At 36.4% G+C, this 19,194-nt stretch overlaps 1 protein-coding gene across 1 annotated transcript in view; it reads right to left on the bottom strand.

The window, feature by feature from the left end:
• LOC148049241 (guanine nucleotide-binding protein G(olf) subunit alpha-like) overlaps positions 1 to 18,508 on the bottom strand; it is a 20,606-nt gene extending 2,098 nt beyond the window's left edge. Inside the window, exons 1-4 of the mRNA XM_087703582.1 lie at positions 18,023 to 18,508; positions 17,661 to 17,733; positions 16,898 to 16,952; positions 16,664 to 16,783 (exon numbers count right to left, since the gene is read on the bottom strand). Of these exons, the coding sequence (XP_087559708.1) occupies positions 16,664 to 16,783; positions 16,898 to 16,952; positions 17,661 to 17,733; positions 18,023 to 18,161 (387 nt within the window). The 5' untranslated portion in view covers positions 18,162 to 18,508. The remainder of the gene's footprint in view (positions 1 to 16,663; positions 16,784 to 16,897; positions 16,953 to 17,660; positions 17,734 to 18,022) is intronic.
• Between the last annotated feature and the right edge of the window lie 686 nt (positions 18,509 to 19,194).

The following is a 19,194-nucleotide window of genomic DNA, read 5'->3' as shown; positions in this document are numbered from 1 at the left end:
TCTCTCTCCCTCTCTCTCTCTCTCTCTCTCCCTCTCTCTCTCTCTCTCTCCCTCTTCTCTCTCTCCCTCCTCTACCTCTCTCTCTCTCTCTCTCTCTCTCTCTCTCTCTCTCTCTCTCTCTCTCTCCTCTCTCCTCTCCCTCTCCCTCTCTCTACCTCTCTCTCTCTCTCTCCCTCTCTCTCTCTCTCCTCTCTCTCTCCCCTCTCTCTCTCTCTCTCTCTCCCTCTCTCTCTCTCCCTCTCTCTACCTCTCTCTCTCTACCTCTCTCTCTCTCTCTCTCTCTCTCTCTCTACCTCTCTCTCTCTCTCCCTCTCTCTACCTCTCTCTCTCTCCTCTCTCTCTCTCTCCCTCTCTCTCTCTCTCTCTCTCTCTCCTCTCTCTCTCTCTCTCTCCCTCTCTCTACCTCTCTCTCTCTCTCTCTCTCTACCTCTCTCTCTCTCTACCTCTCTCTCTCTCTACCTCTCTCTCTCTCTACCTCTCTCTACCTCTCTCTCTCTACCTCTCTCTCTCTCTCTCTCTCTCTCTCTACCTCGCCCGCCTCTCCCGCCGTTCCTTCTCACAAGCCAAGGCCGGGCGGGGAAGCGCCGTCTCCGTCCCGGGCACGCCGCCCCTCCCTGGGCAACTCGGAGACGACTGAGCCGAGGAGGACAGCGAGAAAAAGAAGAGAGCGGCCAGCAACGACCGCCGGGGAAGCCGCCAGGGCCTCCAAGGGCTCCGCTTCCAGCTCATAGTCCGCCCCCTCCTCGCCTCGCTTCCAGGCGAGCCGACTGAGGCGAGAAAGGAGAAAGAGGCGGAGGCATTCACTGAGGGGACGGCTGACTCGGGGAGGTGGTGGTGTAGTAGCGGGGGATTCTTCCTCCTCGCCTCACTTGCTCCTGTGCTTCTGCGCAGCTCCCCCCCTCCGGCGACGGCGCTGCATGAGTGAAGAGTCGGCCGTTGCATGGCCCCCGGCCGCTGCGCGGCCCGGTGCCAGGTACTCCACGGCCCGGCACCGGTCCGCGGACCGGGGGTTGGGGACCACTGCTTTAAAGCATCCTCCTTTGTGCATGTCATATAGGTGCTGCTGGCAGTAGTTATACAAATGCCTGAAAGGGATTATGGTGAACTTCTTATTTTGGGTTGTAGCCATGGAATCCTCCACTCAAACCTGAACTGAGTGAAGCTTTCTGCATGTTCAGCCTTAGACCTGAAAGCTCCACATCTTTAGACATTTGTAGTGAATATGCTGACAGTTTTTGCACACTTAAACATTGTTGGTTACCGTATTTTTTGAGTATAAGACACACCTTTTTCCTCCCAAAAAGAGGGTGAAAATCTGGCTGCGCCTTATACACTGAATACAGCATTTTTGGCCTCCTGACCGCCCCCCCCTGCAAAAATGGATGTGCATAGGCTTTGGGCGGCCTGCAAAGTGCTCCTGGGGGCTGGGAGGGCAAAACTGAGCAAAAGACAGGCCATTTTTGCCCGTTTTTGCCCTCCCAAGCCTCCAGGAGCACTCTACAAGTCTCCCAAAGCATATGCATGCCCTTAAAAAAAAACTAGCTCTTTTTCACAAAAAACAGGCCATTTTTTGCTTGTTTTTGCCCTACCCCAGCCCCCAGGAGTACTTTGCAGGCCTCTCAAACTCTCTGTATGCCCCATTTTTCACAAAAAACGAGGCATGCAGAAGGTTTGGGAGTCCTGCAAAGTGCAAAAACTTTTTTTTAAAATTTACCTCTTCAAAATCTTGATGCACCTTATATTTCAGTGCATCTTATAGTCCAAAAAATACGGTATTTAGTTTATGACTCAAATAATTGTCATATTCACTACTTATGAATATGTATAAATTTTACGATTTAGATTCTAGAAAACATTCATATCTATTTATATAATCTATTTTATCATACATGTTTCAAGGCCCTTAAAGTCATATATTATATAAATTGTATTCCCTTCTCTCACTTTGCCCAAACTTAGGTTAATAATTCAAAGCTCATACTAAGTAGTTTATCGAATTCAATTCATGTTAGCTAGCACCACAGTAATGATGATCAGTCTGCCGCACATTCTGTTCAAGCTTCATGAAAACCTGGTACAATAAAAGTTTCTAAACTAGTAGTAGCACAATATACTTATTATGCGTTGGGCAAAGTTCGTTAGTATCTACAGGAACAATTACCAACTGCTTTAAACTTCCTTCCCTGAAGAGCTTGTTTTGAAAAACAAACTATTCTATGGGGAAAATTATTGTCACATCTAATGAAATGTTAAAATGAAGCTTATTATTTTTTAGGATCTTGCAACATAATGCAGATATGTGAAATTGACCTTTCCTAAACCATAAAAACAAATGTGCAAACCGAAGCTGCATGCATGCAAATTCACAGTTTATTATAATTCTTCACGACAGTGTTTTTAACTAAATGAGGAAGGGGGTTACAATTATAATTCTTGACGTTTGTTCTTCTCTGTGCATATTACAACATGTTCACATTATACAGTCAGTGGGTGACAATACCCTAAATATTGAAAACAGATAAATTACATGGAGTCAATTTTATGTCCTAAATCAATAAAGTTGTCCTTTTTACATTTCTTTCATCAAAGTTGCAGTAATAACTGCATCCAATAACCATATGGATGGAAAATTTTGCCATCACCTGATCACTCGTTGACTGGGAGCTGGTGATATCAGGACAAAGATTCCTGTTTGTGGGAACTACTATTCATAAAATCCCACTTTGGTTCTGTGTAAGATTAATAATATTGTATCCCTTCTTTTTTAATAAAGCATAAAAATCCATTCATTACTTTATAAAAATATAAACAGCAAAAAATATATAAGCTACAAGTGTATGATAAGCCTTCATAAACAAAAATGAATGAGGAAGCAGTGGAAATGTACATCTCCTCCTTAATATATCGAACTAGTTCTAATTACATGAAGGGATTTTTGTGGAGGTTTTTTTTCCTGTTATATTGGAGACATCGGAGAAGTGTGCCATATGAAAAAAATGAGCATTGCACCATCACAGTACAAACTCCACCCTTCTTGTGTATTGTGACACTGCCTCCATATAACAAAGCTTCTAGTGTGTGCCATGATGATGCAAATGACACTTGTTTTCTAATGTACACAAAAATATTAGCTTCCTATTATTTTGGGGGGTAAATTTTCTATACTCCATTGAAGTTATCCAACGATTCAAATAGAAAAAAATATACAGTGAGTTCTCACACTTACAACTGTTGCAGTATCCCCAGTGGTCACGTGATCAAGATTTAAGCACTTAGCAACCAGTGTATGTTTATGATGGTTGCCGTGTCCCAGGATCATGTGATTGCTATTTCCAACCTTACCAGCTGACTTCTACAAAGTTGATAGGGAAAGCCAGATTCGTTTAATGACTACATGATTCACTTAACAACTGCAATAATTTGCTTAATCACCATAGCAAACAAGGTCATAAAATCAGGTGATTCAACATCACTTTGTTTAATAAGAACAGTTCTGGTCCCAATTGTGATTATAAGCTGATTAATTATAGTAGTTGGCTGGTTTTGGATAAAACAGTTATGAACAAATACTATAGTATATGCATATCCTTAGGTTATATTTGTTTCAAACATATTTTTATTGACAATTTTAAGGGAAAAATATAAACAAAGAAAAAGAACAAAAAAAGATACAAGGTTAGAAAAAAGGGGGTTACACATATTATAGAAACTATAATTTTTCAATATATCATTAGTTCATTGTAAGTAACTGATTACATCATTCTAAAAATCTGGAAATTCATAATGACTGTAAACTAGACACAATATAAATGTCAAAATGTTAATTATAAAATGAATCTATATTAAATTGTAATCTAGAAATTGTTTCCTATTTCAATTAAATTGTATGTCAAATTTATTTTAAAGTATAAAATTATTCTGGTCATAGAAACACACTCCAACAATGGTTAGTCATTCTTCTATTAGAGAGATCAAACTTTGTTTGCAATAGGAGGCAGAAAACATCCTCACAGTATTTATGATATACAGAGCTAATTCAGTTGTAGTGTGGGATTTTCTGTTCAGTAAAATTTAGTAAGAAAATTGGAGGTTGAAAAGTAGATTCTACTTTTAAGTTTTGTTTCAGTCTGAAATGAATCACTTTCGAAATCTGTTAAGCTTCACAACATAGCCACCAGACTTGAAAAAAGTGATCTGACCTTATCCTTACACTTCCAATCATTTTTAGAAAATGTCGTATCCATTTTAGTGATTAGGATAAAAATGTACTAATGACAGAACATTTTATGGCTTTTTTTCTAAGTGAAATATACAGTATGAATTTAATATTTTTCTTCCACTGAAATTCTCACAGTTGCAAATCTACTACAGGATATACATTCTGCAACTATTTAATCAAACAATCTAACTTGTTCAGTTTCTGAGTCCTGCTTCATCTATAATTACAAATAAGTGCCAGAAAACCTTCTGTTATAAGATTTCAATTAAATGTTGAAATATCTTTCCTTGTTTCTGCAGTTTGTTTAATTGTTGCTTTTATTTGGATAGATTTGGTCAACCAGGTCACTAAGGCACATTTATACACCAAGAGGAAATGTTATTCTCTTATAAAAATAAATCCCAGCAAGTCAAGCATGATCAAGAAAATCCTGTTTTCATTTCAATTCTCAATGATTACTAGGTGAGAATTGCCTGTGGATCTCTAAGCTAGGAGTCAGCAAACTATTTCGATAAAGGGCCAGATCCTACTGTTCCTTTACATCCATGGGGACAGCTTGCAAGCATGGCCAAGGAGCATGGCAGCCATTGGACTATACTGCACTGCCAAGATGGAGACTGCTGATAGGCTACCACCCGCGACATCCTGGCCCCACTCTTCATTCAGGAACTCAGATGAGGCCTGGTGTTCTGGCCTTTGCATGCATGCCCTTCCATTTCTAGCTTGTGGGTTGTACAAAAACAGAAAGGCTGGATCTTTTGCTGACCTCTGCTACACCATTTTCTGGGTGATTAGAATTGTTGACAGTTGTAATTCATGAAAGTCTAAAGAACTATCTTTGTGTAGGATGCACTTTAATAATCTCTTTGGAAACTTGTTGGATTTTAAAGATAACCTTTACTTTACTTTACTTTACTTTACTTTTGACCCCCGAATTAGTGCTTGACCTTATTTTCAGGGAGGCCTTATTATTTTTGCACTGCAGAAGGCAGAGAGCGTGGTCACTCATGGCTGCTACTGTGTTGCAATATTTCCAGGGAGGGCTTATTTTCAGCTCATGCACTAAAAAGCCCAATTGGGCTTATTATCTGGGGAGGTCTTATTTTCAGGGAAACGGGTAGGAATAGGATCTTGAAGATCACTGGCAAATACAGATAGTCTTCAAATTACAACCACAATTGGGACTGGAACTTGTGGTCATTAAGTGAATCACATCCAATTTTATGACCTCTTTCGCCATGGTCATTAAATGAATCACTATGGTCATTAGGCAAATCATACAACTGTTAAGCAAAATCAGCTTCCCCCATTGACTTTGTTTGTCTGAAACCTCCTGGGAAGGTCACAAATAGTGATCACGCAAACCCAAGATAGACTAGAATAACAGATTTGGGACCTCGAAGGTCTTCTAGTCCAGCCCCCTGCTTAGGCAGAAAACCCTACACCACTTCAGACAAATCCATATCCAACTTATTCTTAAAAATGTCCAGTGTTGGAGCATTCACAACTTCTGGAGGCAAGTTATTCCATTGATTAATTGTTCTAACTGTCAGGAAATTTCTCCTTAGTTCTAAGTTGCTTCTCTCCTTGATTTGTTTCCACCCATTGCTTCTTGTCCTACTCTCAGGTGCTTTGGATAATAGTTTGACTCCCTCTTCTTTGTGACAGCCCCTGGGATATCGGAACACTGCTATCATAACTCCCCTAGTCCTTCTTTTCATGAAACTAGATATACCCAGTTCCTGCAACCGTTCTTCATATGTTTTAGTCTCCAGTCCCCTAATCATCTTTGTTGCTCTTCTCTGCACTTTTTCTAGAGTCTCCGTATCTTTTTTACATTGTGGTGACCAAAACTGGATGCAATATTCCAAGTGTGGCCTTACCAAGGCATTATAAAATGGTATTAACACCTGCAAACATATGGTAAGGTAATGTGATCTTGATTCTATTCCTCTGTTTATGCAGCCTAGAACTATGTTGGCTTTTTTGGCAGCTGCTGCACACTGCTAGCTCATATTTAAATGGTTGCCCACTAGAACTCCAAGATCCATCTCAGAGTTACTACTACTGAGCAAGCTACCACATATAATGTGCCTGTGCAGTTGAAATCATTATGAATTTGTATCAAGTGACCATGGATCACTGAGATAGTCATAAGCTCTAAGACAGGTGAAAAGTCACTTTTTTCAACACTGTTAACTTTGTATAGTTGTTAAACGAATGGTCATAAATTGAAGATTACTTGTATAGAAATGGTTTTATATATTCCAGCTAGTAGGGCTTCAAAGACAGCCTAGAAACCATTTTTATGACCTCCAAAACTTTTGAACTAGTCAGTATCATACAACATTTGAATCAAACCCATAGTTAATTGTATAGTGCAGTGGTTCCCAATGTGGGGCTCACGCCCCACAGGGGAGCAATTTGATTTTTAATAGGGGCAATTTGAACCTTGTTTAAACCAAGTTAATGGTCTTTTAGCCTTCCTCCACGTGAGTAGAGTTCACTTTTTGAGTAAAGTAAGAATTATATGTCACAGGGGGGCATCAGGATTTTAAAGATGCTTAGGTGGGCATGGCCAAAAAAAAGGTGGTGAACCACTGGTATAGAGGTTTCTTGCTTTCAGTTTCCTGAACATCCTTTTGTCCCAAATGTGCTTTTTGAACAGAAGAAGCTTCTTGGATGAGAAGCAAAATATTTTCAAAGAAAAAAATCCAGAAAGTCCAGTTATCTTTTTAAAAGCAACTTTGGGACAACCATGACTTGGATGATTAAGAATATCTACAGATGATTATCCTTTTGATATTTTTGATGTGCTTAGTTTTATAGTTTTAATATGGTTTTTATGTTCTTATTTAGATTGGAAGTTGTCTAAAATTGGTTATAATATGTTACAAATGTCATAAATAAATAAATAAATCCAGTTTGAGCTTAAATAGAAAAAAGAAAAACAAAGCTGGGATATATATTTCACTTCTATCTTACCCTTCTCTGGAAACTCTACATGTTGATGACACGCAATCTTCTGCCTGGGGAATAATGAGACCTGTTTAGCTTTAAAATAAAAGAGCACTGTGTACTTGAAAATTCCCATGTAAATGTATTAGCAGCTGATATCGTCACTGTTTCTCTAGTGAACACCATTTATTAAACAATAGTGCTCCCCAGCTGCTACACTAGGATTCAAGTGGAAGAGCCCTAACAATGTTACCATGGTAGAGAATTGAGGGCACATGAGAAAGAAATCCAGAACAAGTTGTTGACATGAACAATTGCTTTGCAACAACTACCAATGGAGAAACAGGCTGAAAAATAACCCAGCAACACGCAAAATCACAGAAAAGCATTTACTGCAAAAAAAAGGAAAAGGTGGATCATAGCAACATTGGGAAGATCATTTGACATTACAGAATTTTAATAAAGCAATATTAATTATGTATACAGTAACATACTGCACTTTTGTAAATTTTTTCAGAGCAACGAAAAAGTCTTACTGATTTCTACTATTTTTCCTCCACTATGCCAGTTGGCAACAAAAGCTAGCATTTTGCTACCTAGCTATCTTCTAGCTGAACTAAGAAGCTTTCATATAAAAATCCCACATTTTTTAAAAAAATAAAAAACTAGAGGGGGTATATGTCATAATTTTATTATAATGTATTCCTCCTGATTTTTTCTTTATATTGTTCATGGTCAATACTGAATCAGGAAAATATTGCTAGCTTTGAATTGTTAAATTTACAGTGAATGTTTATAAATATCCTTAGAAAAAGAATTTGAAAGTTTTATGTTTTTCAGTATTATGCATCAATTGAGATTATTTTTCTAACAGCTCTAATAATGGACCAAACATTAAAATAACTAGCAAAAGAAATTCCAGGGTGTTTATTTCTGGAGTGAATTTATTAGGGAGAGGGTTATGGAAATAACCGAAAAGAGATCACTTGACTCAGTCAATTAAATCTTCAATAGCTGAATTTAAGCCAAATAGATTCATAATTGTACAGATTACATTCATTATACACAATCATGTTTTGGGAACACTTAAATCCAGCTAACTAGATCTTTGTTGACAACCTAGTCCTCCAAAAAGCTGCAGAGAAACTGTCAACATACAGTACCTCTCAAACACTACTTGGATATAGCAATATTTGCCTTCCTGGCCCATGGAGAAGTGATGAGATATGATATAAAGTGGAACAGATCAGAGATATCATCACGTTCAATCATTCTACTAAGTGCATGAATCCAAATTAAACCAGCCCTGAGATATAGCTATTCTGCCTGAATATAACCAATGAACACACCCATAACTATTTTTACCACTGAACTGCTTACTGTTATTTTTCCCCCTATCAGTCAGCTGGGATCAGGCTTCCTATAGTTGCAATTCACTGCTTCATGTTCAGCACATCAATATGAAAAAGACCAGTTTCTGATTTTCTTTTGTGTAATATAGTTCAGCTATCTTGCATTTTCTCTTCTGAAGCGCAGATGCTTGAAATTTCTTTGCTATGACTCCATAGAAATTAACTTCTGTCTAGATCACCCTTGGCACCCTCCTTCTGTTCTAATTTATCTGAATGGTACTCACAACTGGATACCATACTGGAGCTGAGGTCTAACCTGTGCAAAATAAAATGGAACAGTTACAGGTAGTCCTCGATTTACAACAGTTCATTTAGGGACTGTTAGAAATTTCAACAGCACTGTAAAAAGTGACTTATAACTGTTTTCTACCCTTATGACCATTGCAATATTCTCATGGTCGTGTAATCAAAATTCAGATGCTTGGCAATTGACTCATATTTATGATGGTTGCCGCGTACTGGGGTCATGCAATCATCTTTTGCAAACTTCTGACAAGTAAAATCATGGGGAATCATTCACTTAACAACTGTGGCAAGAAAAGTCATACAATGGAGCACGGTTCACTTAACAACTGTCTCACTTAGCAATAAAAATTCTAGGTTCAATGTGGTTGCATGTTAAGCACTACTTGTACTTCCTATGATTTAGACACTATTCCCCTGTTGATGTAGACCCCATATATTGCCCTTTGAGTTTGGAAGTCAGGAAATTTGAAAGTCACCAATGTTCTAAACTTTATAAGCACTTTTAGACATTAAGCATTCCATATACATACACATCTTTAAAACGACAGAACAGAAACTGGGAACATATGGCTATTCCTGGCTTTTGATAAAACAAAATGCGTACAAGTCTGGTATATGTCACTTCTGCTCCCCATCACCTTCCTTTCCTTCTGTTCCCTCAGCTGCCCTTAGGGCCATCAATGTTCCACTCTGCCATAATTCTGTCACCTTTTAAATCTTCAGCATCTTTCCGCCTGCTTATAAAATTAACTTCATATTTGAAATAGTTATTTTTCACTTTAAAAATAAATATTTATCTATCTATTGACCACTAGACCATCCATTTCTTATAAAAGGGAACTTCTATAAAATAATGTACTATGGGTATATGTCACAGGGAAATTGTCTAGAATATATAAAGGAGCTTCATATTTATGTTGGAAATGTGTATAACAAGTATGGTGAAAGTGTAAAAAAGTATAAAATTCTGAATGCACATACATTTACTGATTCAGAGTCTTTTAAAAATGAATATATAATTTATTAATTAGCTTCTTATCCCACTTTTATTTCTTTATACTAATTCAAGGTGGCAGACGTAACTAATATTACTTTCTCCTCCTATTTTCCCACAATCACAACCTTGTGAAGTGAGTTGGGCTGAGGGAGATTGACAGTCCCCCAATTGGCTTTTATGCCTAGCACAGGACGAGCACTCACAGCTTGTTTCTAGCCTGGTGTCTTAATTACTAGAGCAAACTGGCTCCTGTTATTGTGATTACTACATGCATAAGAATGGGAAAATTTGGCGCTACCCACAATCGAGGAATGGTTGGTAAATATGATGGATGGCTAAATTAAAGAAAAGACAGTATCTATCTTTTTTACTGACTCAAAACCACTTATGTATTTTTGTATAAGACAAACAAATAAGAACTTTTAAAAAATATGGTTTTGATGATTATACAGAACAGAATTATGTTGTAATCATAAAGTAAGAATTTATAATTGTACTACAGTAAAGAAGATTGGGAGCTATTTCCTTGTATTTTCCCTTTTTTCTTTCTTGCATTTTTAGCTTGCTCTGATTTCTTTTTTAAAAACTTTATATTACTGTAGTTGGCATTAGATTTACACACACACCAACTTTGTTCTTCATTTTTTTATTGGCCTGCTCTCTATCTCCAGGAATCAGATATGAATGCTTTCTTTGTGACAGCCTGTAAGACTTAGAAAATGGTGGGGTGAGTTAATTGCTCTAGAGAGCAAATGATTTAATTTGTTATCTGAAGCTGAAGAATGCTTTCAAAGGAGGTAAACCAGATAATACAGGTGTACTGGATTCAATCTTCCAGAGCATTTGACTCTCTTTAGAAGAATTATCTTTAAATACTTTTTGCCTGCACTAACATATTCATTAACTTTGATTTACTTACTATTGCTATAACAAAGGAATTTTTAAGGAAAACTGAACCATAGAGGATGGGCATAATTCTTAGGTGACTCTCAGTGCTTTCAAGCAGTGAGATCTATGTTCTTGAGACAACAACTCAGTTAACTTAAAGAAATTGGGAATGTGGTTTACAGACATAAGTTGAAAGATACCTCTATATGCGTAACATAAAATAAACAAGCCATTAATTTTTCAGAAAGGACTATCAAATCAAGGCTATAAAATTTTTCACTACTATATGGCAGCAATATAGTATATTTCTAAGACATCATCTACTGGTTGTCTTGATTGCTGCAGTCTGGATTTGGTAACCATATGAATAGGAATCAGATCTAGGCCCCACCAGGAATGACCAGAAGCAATTTTTATGAGCCAAATGTTATCATCTGTAAGAAAAATTAACAATATCCCTAGCCAGTTTCAGAGAATAGACTGTGCCACTGTCATCTTCTTGGACGAATTAGACTCTAGAGATGGAGAGCAGAGATTAAGAAAGTAAACCTGATCCATAAATGTTACTGCTTAGAGATTCCTCAGAGAAAGGTTCATGTTTCTACTTTTCTCATTTTTCATAAGTAAATATTCAAGGCAGCACACTTAGGAAAAGACTGGTATTATGAAACAAAGAACAGAGGAAGTCCCTCCTGATCTTGCGGTTCTTTTTCCTCCTCTTCTTTCCACTCCTCTCCCACTTTCAGAAGCACCTGTGCATGGATATGCATAGCTGCTGCTAGGCAACAAACCAGTGCACTTTTACTGCTTTCAGGCTATCCAAAAATCAAAAGATTATAGAAATGCTCCACATGTTGACAGCTTCAGTTCTCCTTTGCAGAAACAGAGATTTTAGAATATACTAATAGAAAAAAATTTGGAGAAAAAAGGAAGATGAAATGAAATGAAAAATGTGGTGGGGACTGAAGGGGGGGGGATATCATCCATTGGTAAACCTGCCAATCAAAGCTATGTAGAGTCACAGGGATAGAAATGTAATGCTACGGTACTAAAAGTGTGACTCAATAAGATGTAATAAAAACTTATCCCAATTGAATTTGCTTGATGGAATATTCACACAGGAGAGTTGAAGGCCTATTAGTAGATACACTACACAATGTTCAACATTACATTGTTGAAACGTTGTTGGGCTTGTATATTTTCCTCTATTTCCTTTCTTTAATGTAGATACTAGAAGACCTGTAATTTGAATTTCCTGCAGTAATTTTTTACATTTTACATTTGAACTCAGGCACCGGTTGCAGAAACTGGGTATGTCTAGTTTAATGAAAAGTCTTTAAGAAGATGTTGGATAGCCATTTGTCTGAAATGGTATAGGGTTTCCTGCCTAGGCAGGGGGTTGGATTAGAAGACCTCCAAGGTCCCTTCCAACTCTGCTATTGTATTGTACTATTCATAGTTTTAATTAAGTGCTTAATTATGGCTGAGGCACTCTTCTCCGATCTGTGTTTGAGATCAGAGTACAACCAAATGGACTCTAGATGACTTACAGAACCTACATATAAAACACCATAAAAATAAATACAATTACACTGAAACTGTAAACCCTTTCTAGTTATTTTCACTACATTAAAATGATTACCATTATTTTAAATATACCTGCTAACCTGTCACTATTATTTTTAATTAACCATTCCGAAAAGCCATGTTTTCATCTACATCTGGAAGCCATGAGGGTGCCACACTCATCCAAGAAGAGAAACTATTTCAAATCAGGGGAATAGCTACAAAGAATGCTCATAATCACCTACCTCACCCACCCATGCCCTATCTCCTGATAGGTTTGGACCCTTAACAAGCTATCGTTTTTCCAGATATGTCGTATGGTGTTTTATGGTAGGCAGAAACACTTGGAGAAAAGTAGTCTCTAAGATAACCAGCCCTCAGTGACCTGAACCTTGAATTTCACTTGGAAAATTACTGGTAATCACTGTAGGTCTTGCAGGTGAAATGTACATGCTGCCATGTTCTAGACTATGTAGTTTCCAAGTGGTCTTCAAGGACAGCCTACATAGAATAAGTTACACTAATTTAATATCTAAATGACAAAGGTATGAATGACTATCTCAAATGCAATCTATTCCTATTGTAAGACTTGGGTCATGACATGGGGTCATGACTTCCATCATATCTCCCAATAGGCTAAGCATGGAGATATGTAAATGAGACATTGCATATTGTATAATTATCACACCTCCCCTGAAACCAAGTCAACCAACAGATGACTCAATGGTTTCATGTAGATATTGAATAAAATAGAGAATCTTAAGGCACTCCATAATAAAGTACCTTCCTATCCCATACCACCACCTGGACCTACCCATCCAGGTAGAAGTGGAACCACCACAATACTTTGTCTCCAATTAATGATGCTTGCAAGCAGGCCAGAGGCTATGCTCCCAGTAGTATCGAGAGCTTCCAAAAACTAAGACTTCAATAATGGCAGCCTCCATATAAGTCCACCATGACTCAACTACTGTAATCTATAGCTCATACAATTTGCTTTGTTAATTTTTGCAAATAATACATACTGAATTATTGATAAGTGATAAGGCACACCAAGTCATGCAATATGACTCTGAGCTGTGTACAGTATAAAAACTACTTACTTGCCAAATTAAAGTTTTATAGCACAGAAAACACACACATACACACATCCATATAAATGTAATTTGAAGTTATAATTACTGTATCAAAACATACTTCAACATCCTTTATATACATTCAGACATAGTCACTAACAACTCCAAAATAAGCAATGAGTACCAAAGAACAGAATAATAATAGAATAAAGTGAAAACACAGCAGCAATAAAGAAATGCTAACTCCAGTGCTGATGTCAGAATTACTGCACTTTACTACTATAAACTATTTTTTATATTAGAATAGAAACGCTCTATATATTATTTCTTAGTAACACAATCTGAATCTATACCCAATACATTTTGATGATTTAGGAGAGCTTCATTTTCAAATGATTATTCCTACAGCCTGATCCTTATCATATTTTACTCTAAATTAAATTTAACTGATTTAAATATAATTTCAACTATGGTTGAAATCTTATCTGTATTTATGTAGTGGCAGACTTATATAATAAATTAGTAGGGGGAAAATCCAATTGCATTCAAAGGTTCCGTAAACAAAGATACATATTTTTCTCTTCTCCCCCTCGACATGCATTCAGACACCACAATTATATAACCGAAGGAAATATATATATATTCCTTCCTGGTAGAGAAATTCAAATCTGACTCCCAATAGTTTACACATATTTGTGCTTGTAAAAATATGTGGTTAAGCATTTTACTTAAAATACAAAAAGGCTGTACCTATGCACAATACTAAGGTTGAATAATGATTAAGGTGCAGTAATGGGATAGGTTTCAGCCTGCACTTGACTTTGGTGTAGCCAGATTGGCTTTGAGGTAGTCTACCTTATAAGCCTGTTGTTGTAAGAATAAAATGAAGGGACTCCATCATGAAAGATGCTTAGTCCCTAAGGAGAGCAATGATAATAATGTAATTATTATCCACTATGTAACGTCTAAAATGAAGTGAATGATTCAAAACGGAAGTTCATTGTATCAATGATACCACTGCTGAGGATGTTGTTCAACAGAACGGATGTATTTATCCCATTTAAATAACAACTGTCCAAATTCTAGGTTAGCATTACACAACAGTTATTCTGCATTAGAAGCAGTTAAGATATTCTGGAATTCCTTCCCAAAAATATTAGCCCATGTTTATATGCAATACATATTGACTAAGAATCTAAGAGTGTTAGTTGAGTCAAGGGGCTTACAATATGACTTTTCCCTCTTTTATTCAGGGCATCCACAGTATAAGTCAAAAAAGTCAAGATGGCAGATATAACTATGCAATCAAAGCTGTATCTCTTCTCATTTGTATGCAATGAGTATAACACACAAGAAAAAAAACGTGGTGCTTTAAAGATGCAGTCACATCTTGACTTTTTTGAACCACCACCTGCGGATGCCTCTGCTTTTAATAGCAGGTTACTATATTATTATGCTTGAATGTTTTTAGAATGCTTTGCCATATCACTCTTTGAGAAGGTCTCCTATGTTTCTTCAATCCAAGAGGTTTACTAAATACACATACTTGATTTTTCCTAGTTAGAAAACCAACAGGTTCACTTTATAGCAACATTCCTACTTTTAGATCTAAACCAAATCTATCATTTTCTGATGAAGCATTATTTGAATAATATATTTGACATAGGGACATTTTCAATCTGCCTCTTTAAAAGAATGGCATGGTCAAGGCCATATATCATTCACCAACTTTAATAAATAAAAGAACAGGAGAAAAACATTGTTAGACCAAACAGATACAACTAAAAGTTAAATTAGTATCTCTGGCATTTGCATTTGTAAGAGAGTTGTGCATACCACGAAAGACAATTCTATATTACTGGTACAAAAAAAAATATCACACTGAATTCAGTGATAGCTTTTCCCAAGTTGGTATAACACTGAAGCTTTAAAAGTTATGAAGTTAAATATTAACTATCTTAAAACAAAAGTTTATTATGCTTAACAAATTATTTCAAGTAAAGAGCTATATGAGGACAGTTTTCGGAATAGCTACATTTAACGCAAAGATACAATATCTAAACTATACTTATTTAAAAATAGACTAGCTCTACCATATCACAAACCTAAACAAGAGATAGTCCTCTACCAAATTTGTCTCTTACAGAGGTTGTACAAACGTATTGCGATTCTTAATAAAACTAGTAATAAACCCCATACTATCCCAAAAAGAAAACAGGAGAAATAGACTAAAAAAATTCAGGATTCATAGTTAGTGACAACATAATGATATAGTTACTTATATAGAAGAAGCACAAAAAAATCTACGTTATTACAGATGAATCCTCATAATTCATTTTGATCAATTCTAGTAGTAGTCCTGAATGTATTTTTTTTCATATTATATTTACAACATAATGAGTGCAACAAAGAAAAGAACATTTTACTGCTATTTGCCAGCTGTGAACACAATCAAACTATCTTAAATTTCTGTCAATCATTCAATAATTTTATTGGCTGCAGGACATCAATAAAGAAATAGGAAGTAGCTGTTCCTTTCTATTCCCAGCAAATCTTCAGTCTTATGCCCTGTTTCCCCTTCTGTATAATGCCTTTTCCTATAATCTAAAAAAAAACCACAATCTTTGAAGACATATTCCTTACTTAGAGTCTATGATCTGCCTCCGATTTCTGAGAGTAAAATCTAGTACACTCTGAATTTTATATGGTGTTCTTTTCATCATCAATTCCTCTTGCTCTATGCATTACCTATAATTATTAGCAGATCTCCTCGATTTAGACTGATAGATGCAGGTGACTAAAAGAAAGGAGTGAGCTTACATTTTTTAACCTTAACATTTGTGTATGTCAGAGTAATATATGCAAGTAACCTCTGCTCTAAATAAATTATTACAAGCTGTACAATGGTTTATAGAATGGCTAACACAAACTAAATTAAAATATTGGATCAAAGTTTTCATGAGGATGAAAATGCAGTTTTTACAAGTAGTATAATCTTTCTGATAATAAAGCATCACTGATTTTCACCAACATTCTATGCGAAGTTAAAACCAGTCTCAAATTTTACAAACCACAAAACTGAAAACTGATGCAGTTTTGCATACCTGTTATTTACTATAATCTTTTTAAATATTTTAGGAAAGTAAAATGTAGCATTATATCAGAACAGCTTCTTTTTCCTTATTGCAATACCAATTAATTTAATTATAATTTTATTACAAAGTCCAGGCCTCACAAATGGAAAATAAGGCACTCCTATTCTTTTTGAAAATTGGAAAGGAGAAAGAAACAGAAATGTTACCTGGGTGTAGTCAAAGTCGGAAAGTGGAGCTATACTTTTGATGTAATCCGCTCGAAATTGGTTTTCTTGGTTAGCTAATGGAACTGGAGGTATTAAAGTGCTCATTGCTGAAACTATAGTCTAGGAAAAAAAATAACAGGACATATTAAATACTGATAGCAATTCAATTAGCATCATCTGGCAATTTGTTTCATCCAATTGCTAAATGTGTATATAATAATAATAAAGCCTTACCACAATTGCATCTTTTACATTTTTCCGAATATCCAGAATTTTTTGTTTCTTTTCTCTGTATACAACAGCAAAAATCAATTGGTTACTCGAGTTATTTCTGAAATGTTCACCAAGTAATATTTGCCATGCCAAAAACTATTTTCCCTAATCACTATACTGGTATCTTGATACACAATTTGGCATACAAGCTAGCTAAAATAAATGATTAATATCGCATGATATATTGCAAGTCAAATAATTAAATATGTAGGACAGAAATACTTCATTTTGTTGTATGGCTTCAGTTCTAGAAGTTCAATCATATCTAAATTATTATTAAATTCTAAAAAAAATCTAAAAGAAATATTATTAACAATAAGCCATGTTATTTGAAGATGAAAATTATTACATATTTTTTCTGTAATAGTTATTTCAAATGAATGGATGATATATCTTTAATCATGCATACAGTCAATATTTAGTATTTGTTGTAAGTAGTCGCCATGTTGTTGCTACACAAGGGCCTATTAAGCACTGCAGTAACAACAATGTAAAATACAGTAGAAAGACCAGATTTTATTTTTGGGGGGGGGGGGGAAGGAGAATACAAATTCATGATTCTTGCAATATATATGCGTCATTGTAAAGTCCATGCTTATCATGTAATGGCAACACCGACAAAATGTGTACAAATATCAGTTCTTCTATTTGGGCTAATGAGTTCCAAATGGCCTATTTGGATTCTTTTTAAATCCCCCCCCCCATACGTATTAATAATTCTTACTCTGAATTAAATCCATTTACATGCAAGATCCTCATCTGCTTGACAATAGTGCTTTTTCCTGATTCACCAGCCCCTGAAAAAGAAGAGAAAAATGCATGATGTAAATACATTGGGGTGAGGAGAAAACGGGAAAACACAGGTTGAAAGCATCTCTCTCCTCTCAAAATATTGTTACACATACTTTAGTCAAACCTCTCCATTTTAAACCCACTGTGGTTAATAAAACAGGACTGCATTATTTCCATCTCATTTTCTCCTACACGTAACAGCAGTTTGTCTACAATATCTGCCTCCCCGGAAAAACTAACTGCACTATTGCACCCTCTTCTCCCCCCCTCCCCCGCAGAAACCATTCTTCTTACCCAGCAGAAGCAAACGGTGTGTGGCTTTATAAGCTAGTCGCTCTTTCTGCAACTGCTTCTCTATTTTTTTGTTGGCTTCTCGCTGCGCTTTCTCATCAATACGCTGGTCTTCTGTTTTGCTGTTGCCCAAACACCCCATCGCTCTCCCTCACGGTGGAAGTCAGGCTGCACTACTGATATATAATTCTATTCAAACAAATATTTTTTATCAGAAGATATTTATATCCCTGTGATGGTATCTCTCCTTTTTCTTCCCACCAGTTGTTCAAATAAAATGGTTTCTGGCCGTTTTCTGATCACAGTTGGTTTCTTTTTCCTCCCACAAAGAGATATAAAGAACTTCCGGAAGAGGTAAGTGTTTTTTAACAGAACGAAAATCTGTACAAAATGCCTAACACACAGTGAAAAGAGAGAAGGCTCCTCCTGGAAATCAGCCTAATGCTGTCTTCCTCTCACCAGCATGCGCGTGCACACACACTCACACACAAACACGCACACACATAAAGAAACGGACACGCGCATACAAACACACACACACACACTTACGATCCCTATATTTCTCTGTAAAGGTCTATTTTTGTCTTTCTAACTCAGCACTGCCTCTTTCTGTGAGACCAGGAAATAGTGGAAATACAATACTGCAAAATGAAGACAGAAAGGAAAGGAGGAGGGAAGAGAGCTGGATTGCATGATCGGTTCTAACTCCTGATGATTTTTGGTTGGGCTTTACAACAAATCCTTAAAAGGGATAGTGGGAATTAAAAAAACAACTGAGGGTAGCTGAATTTCTGCTTTAAAAATCCATACTGAATCATGCATAGCATGGTTATTTAAAAAATGTGCTTCTGCTGGCATGTGGTTCTAGTTAGATTCATCCTCCCCAAATACTAAAGTCCATCGTGCAAAAGGTGAATCTAACTATAGATTTACAATCTTTAGATGTTGGCCTCTGTAGAAACAGCAATATTTTTATAGTTGATTCCTGTGTCTTCTCATGTTTCAAGAGATGATATATGGTGTTAAAAGCTGGTATGTTACTGCATGAGATTTCTGAACACCCAAGTCAAACAGATGTTAATGTGCTGCAGTGGATGTATATTCTCAGATAAAAAACATAAAATAATTTCATTTTTAAGCTCATTACTAGTAATGTCAGAATGAAAACTGTAATT

The sequence above is a fragment of the Thamnophis sirtalis genome, unplaced genomic scaffold (genome assembly GCF_051295495.1).
Source record: "Thamnophis sirtalis isolate CommonGarterSnake01/CBP01778 unplaced genomic scaffold, rThaSir2_p1.2 scaffold_2, whole genome shotgun sequence".
NCBI lineage: Eukaryota > Metazoa > Chordata > Lepidosauria > Squamata > Natricidae > Thamnophis > Thamnophis sirtalis.
Note: the sequence above shows the minus strand (reverse complement) of the source record. Positions and strands in the feature narration are given on the sequence as shown.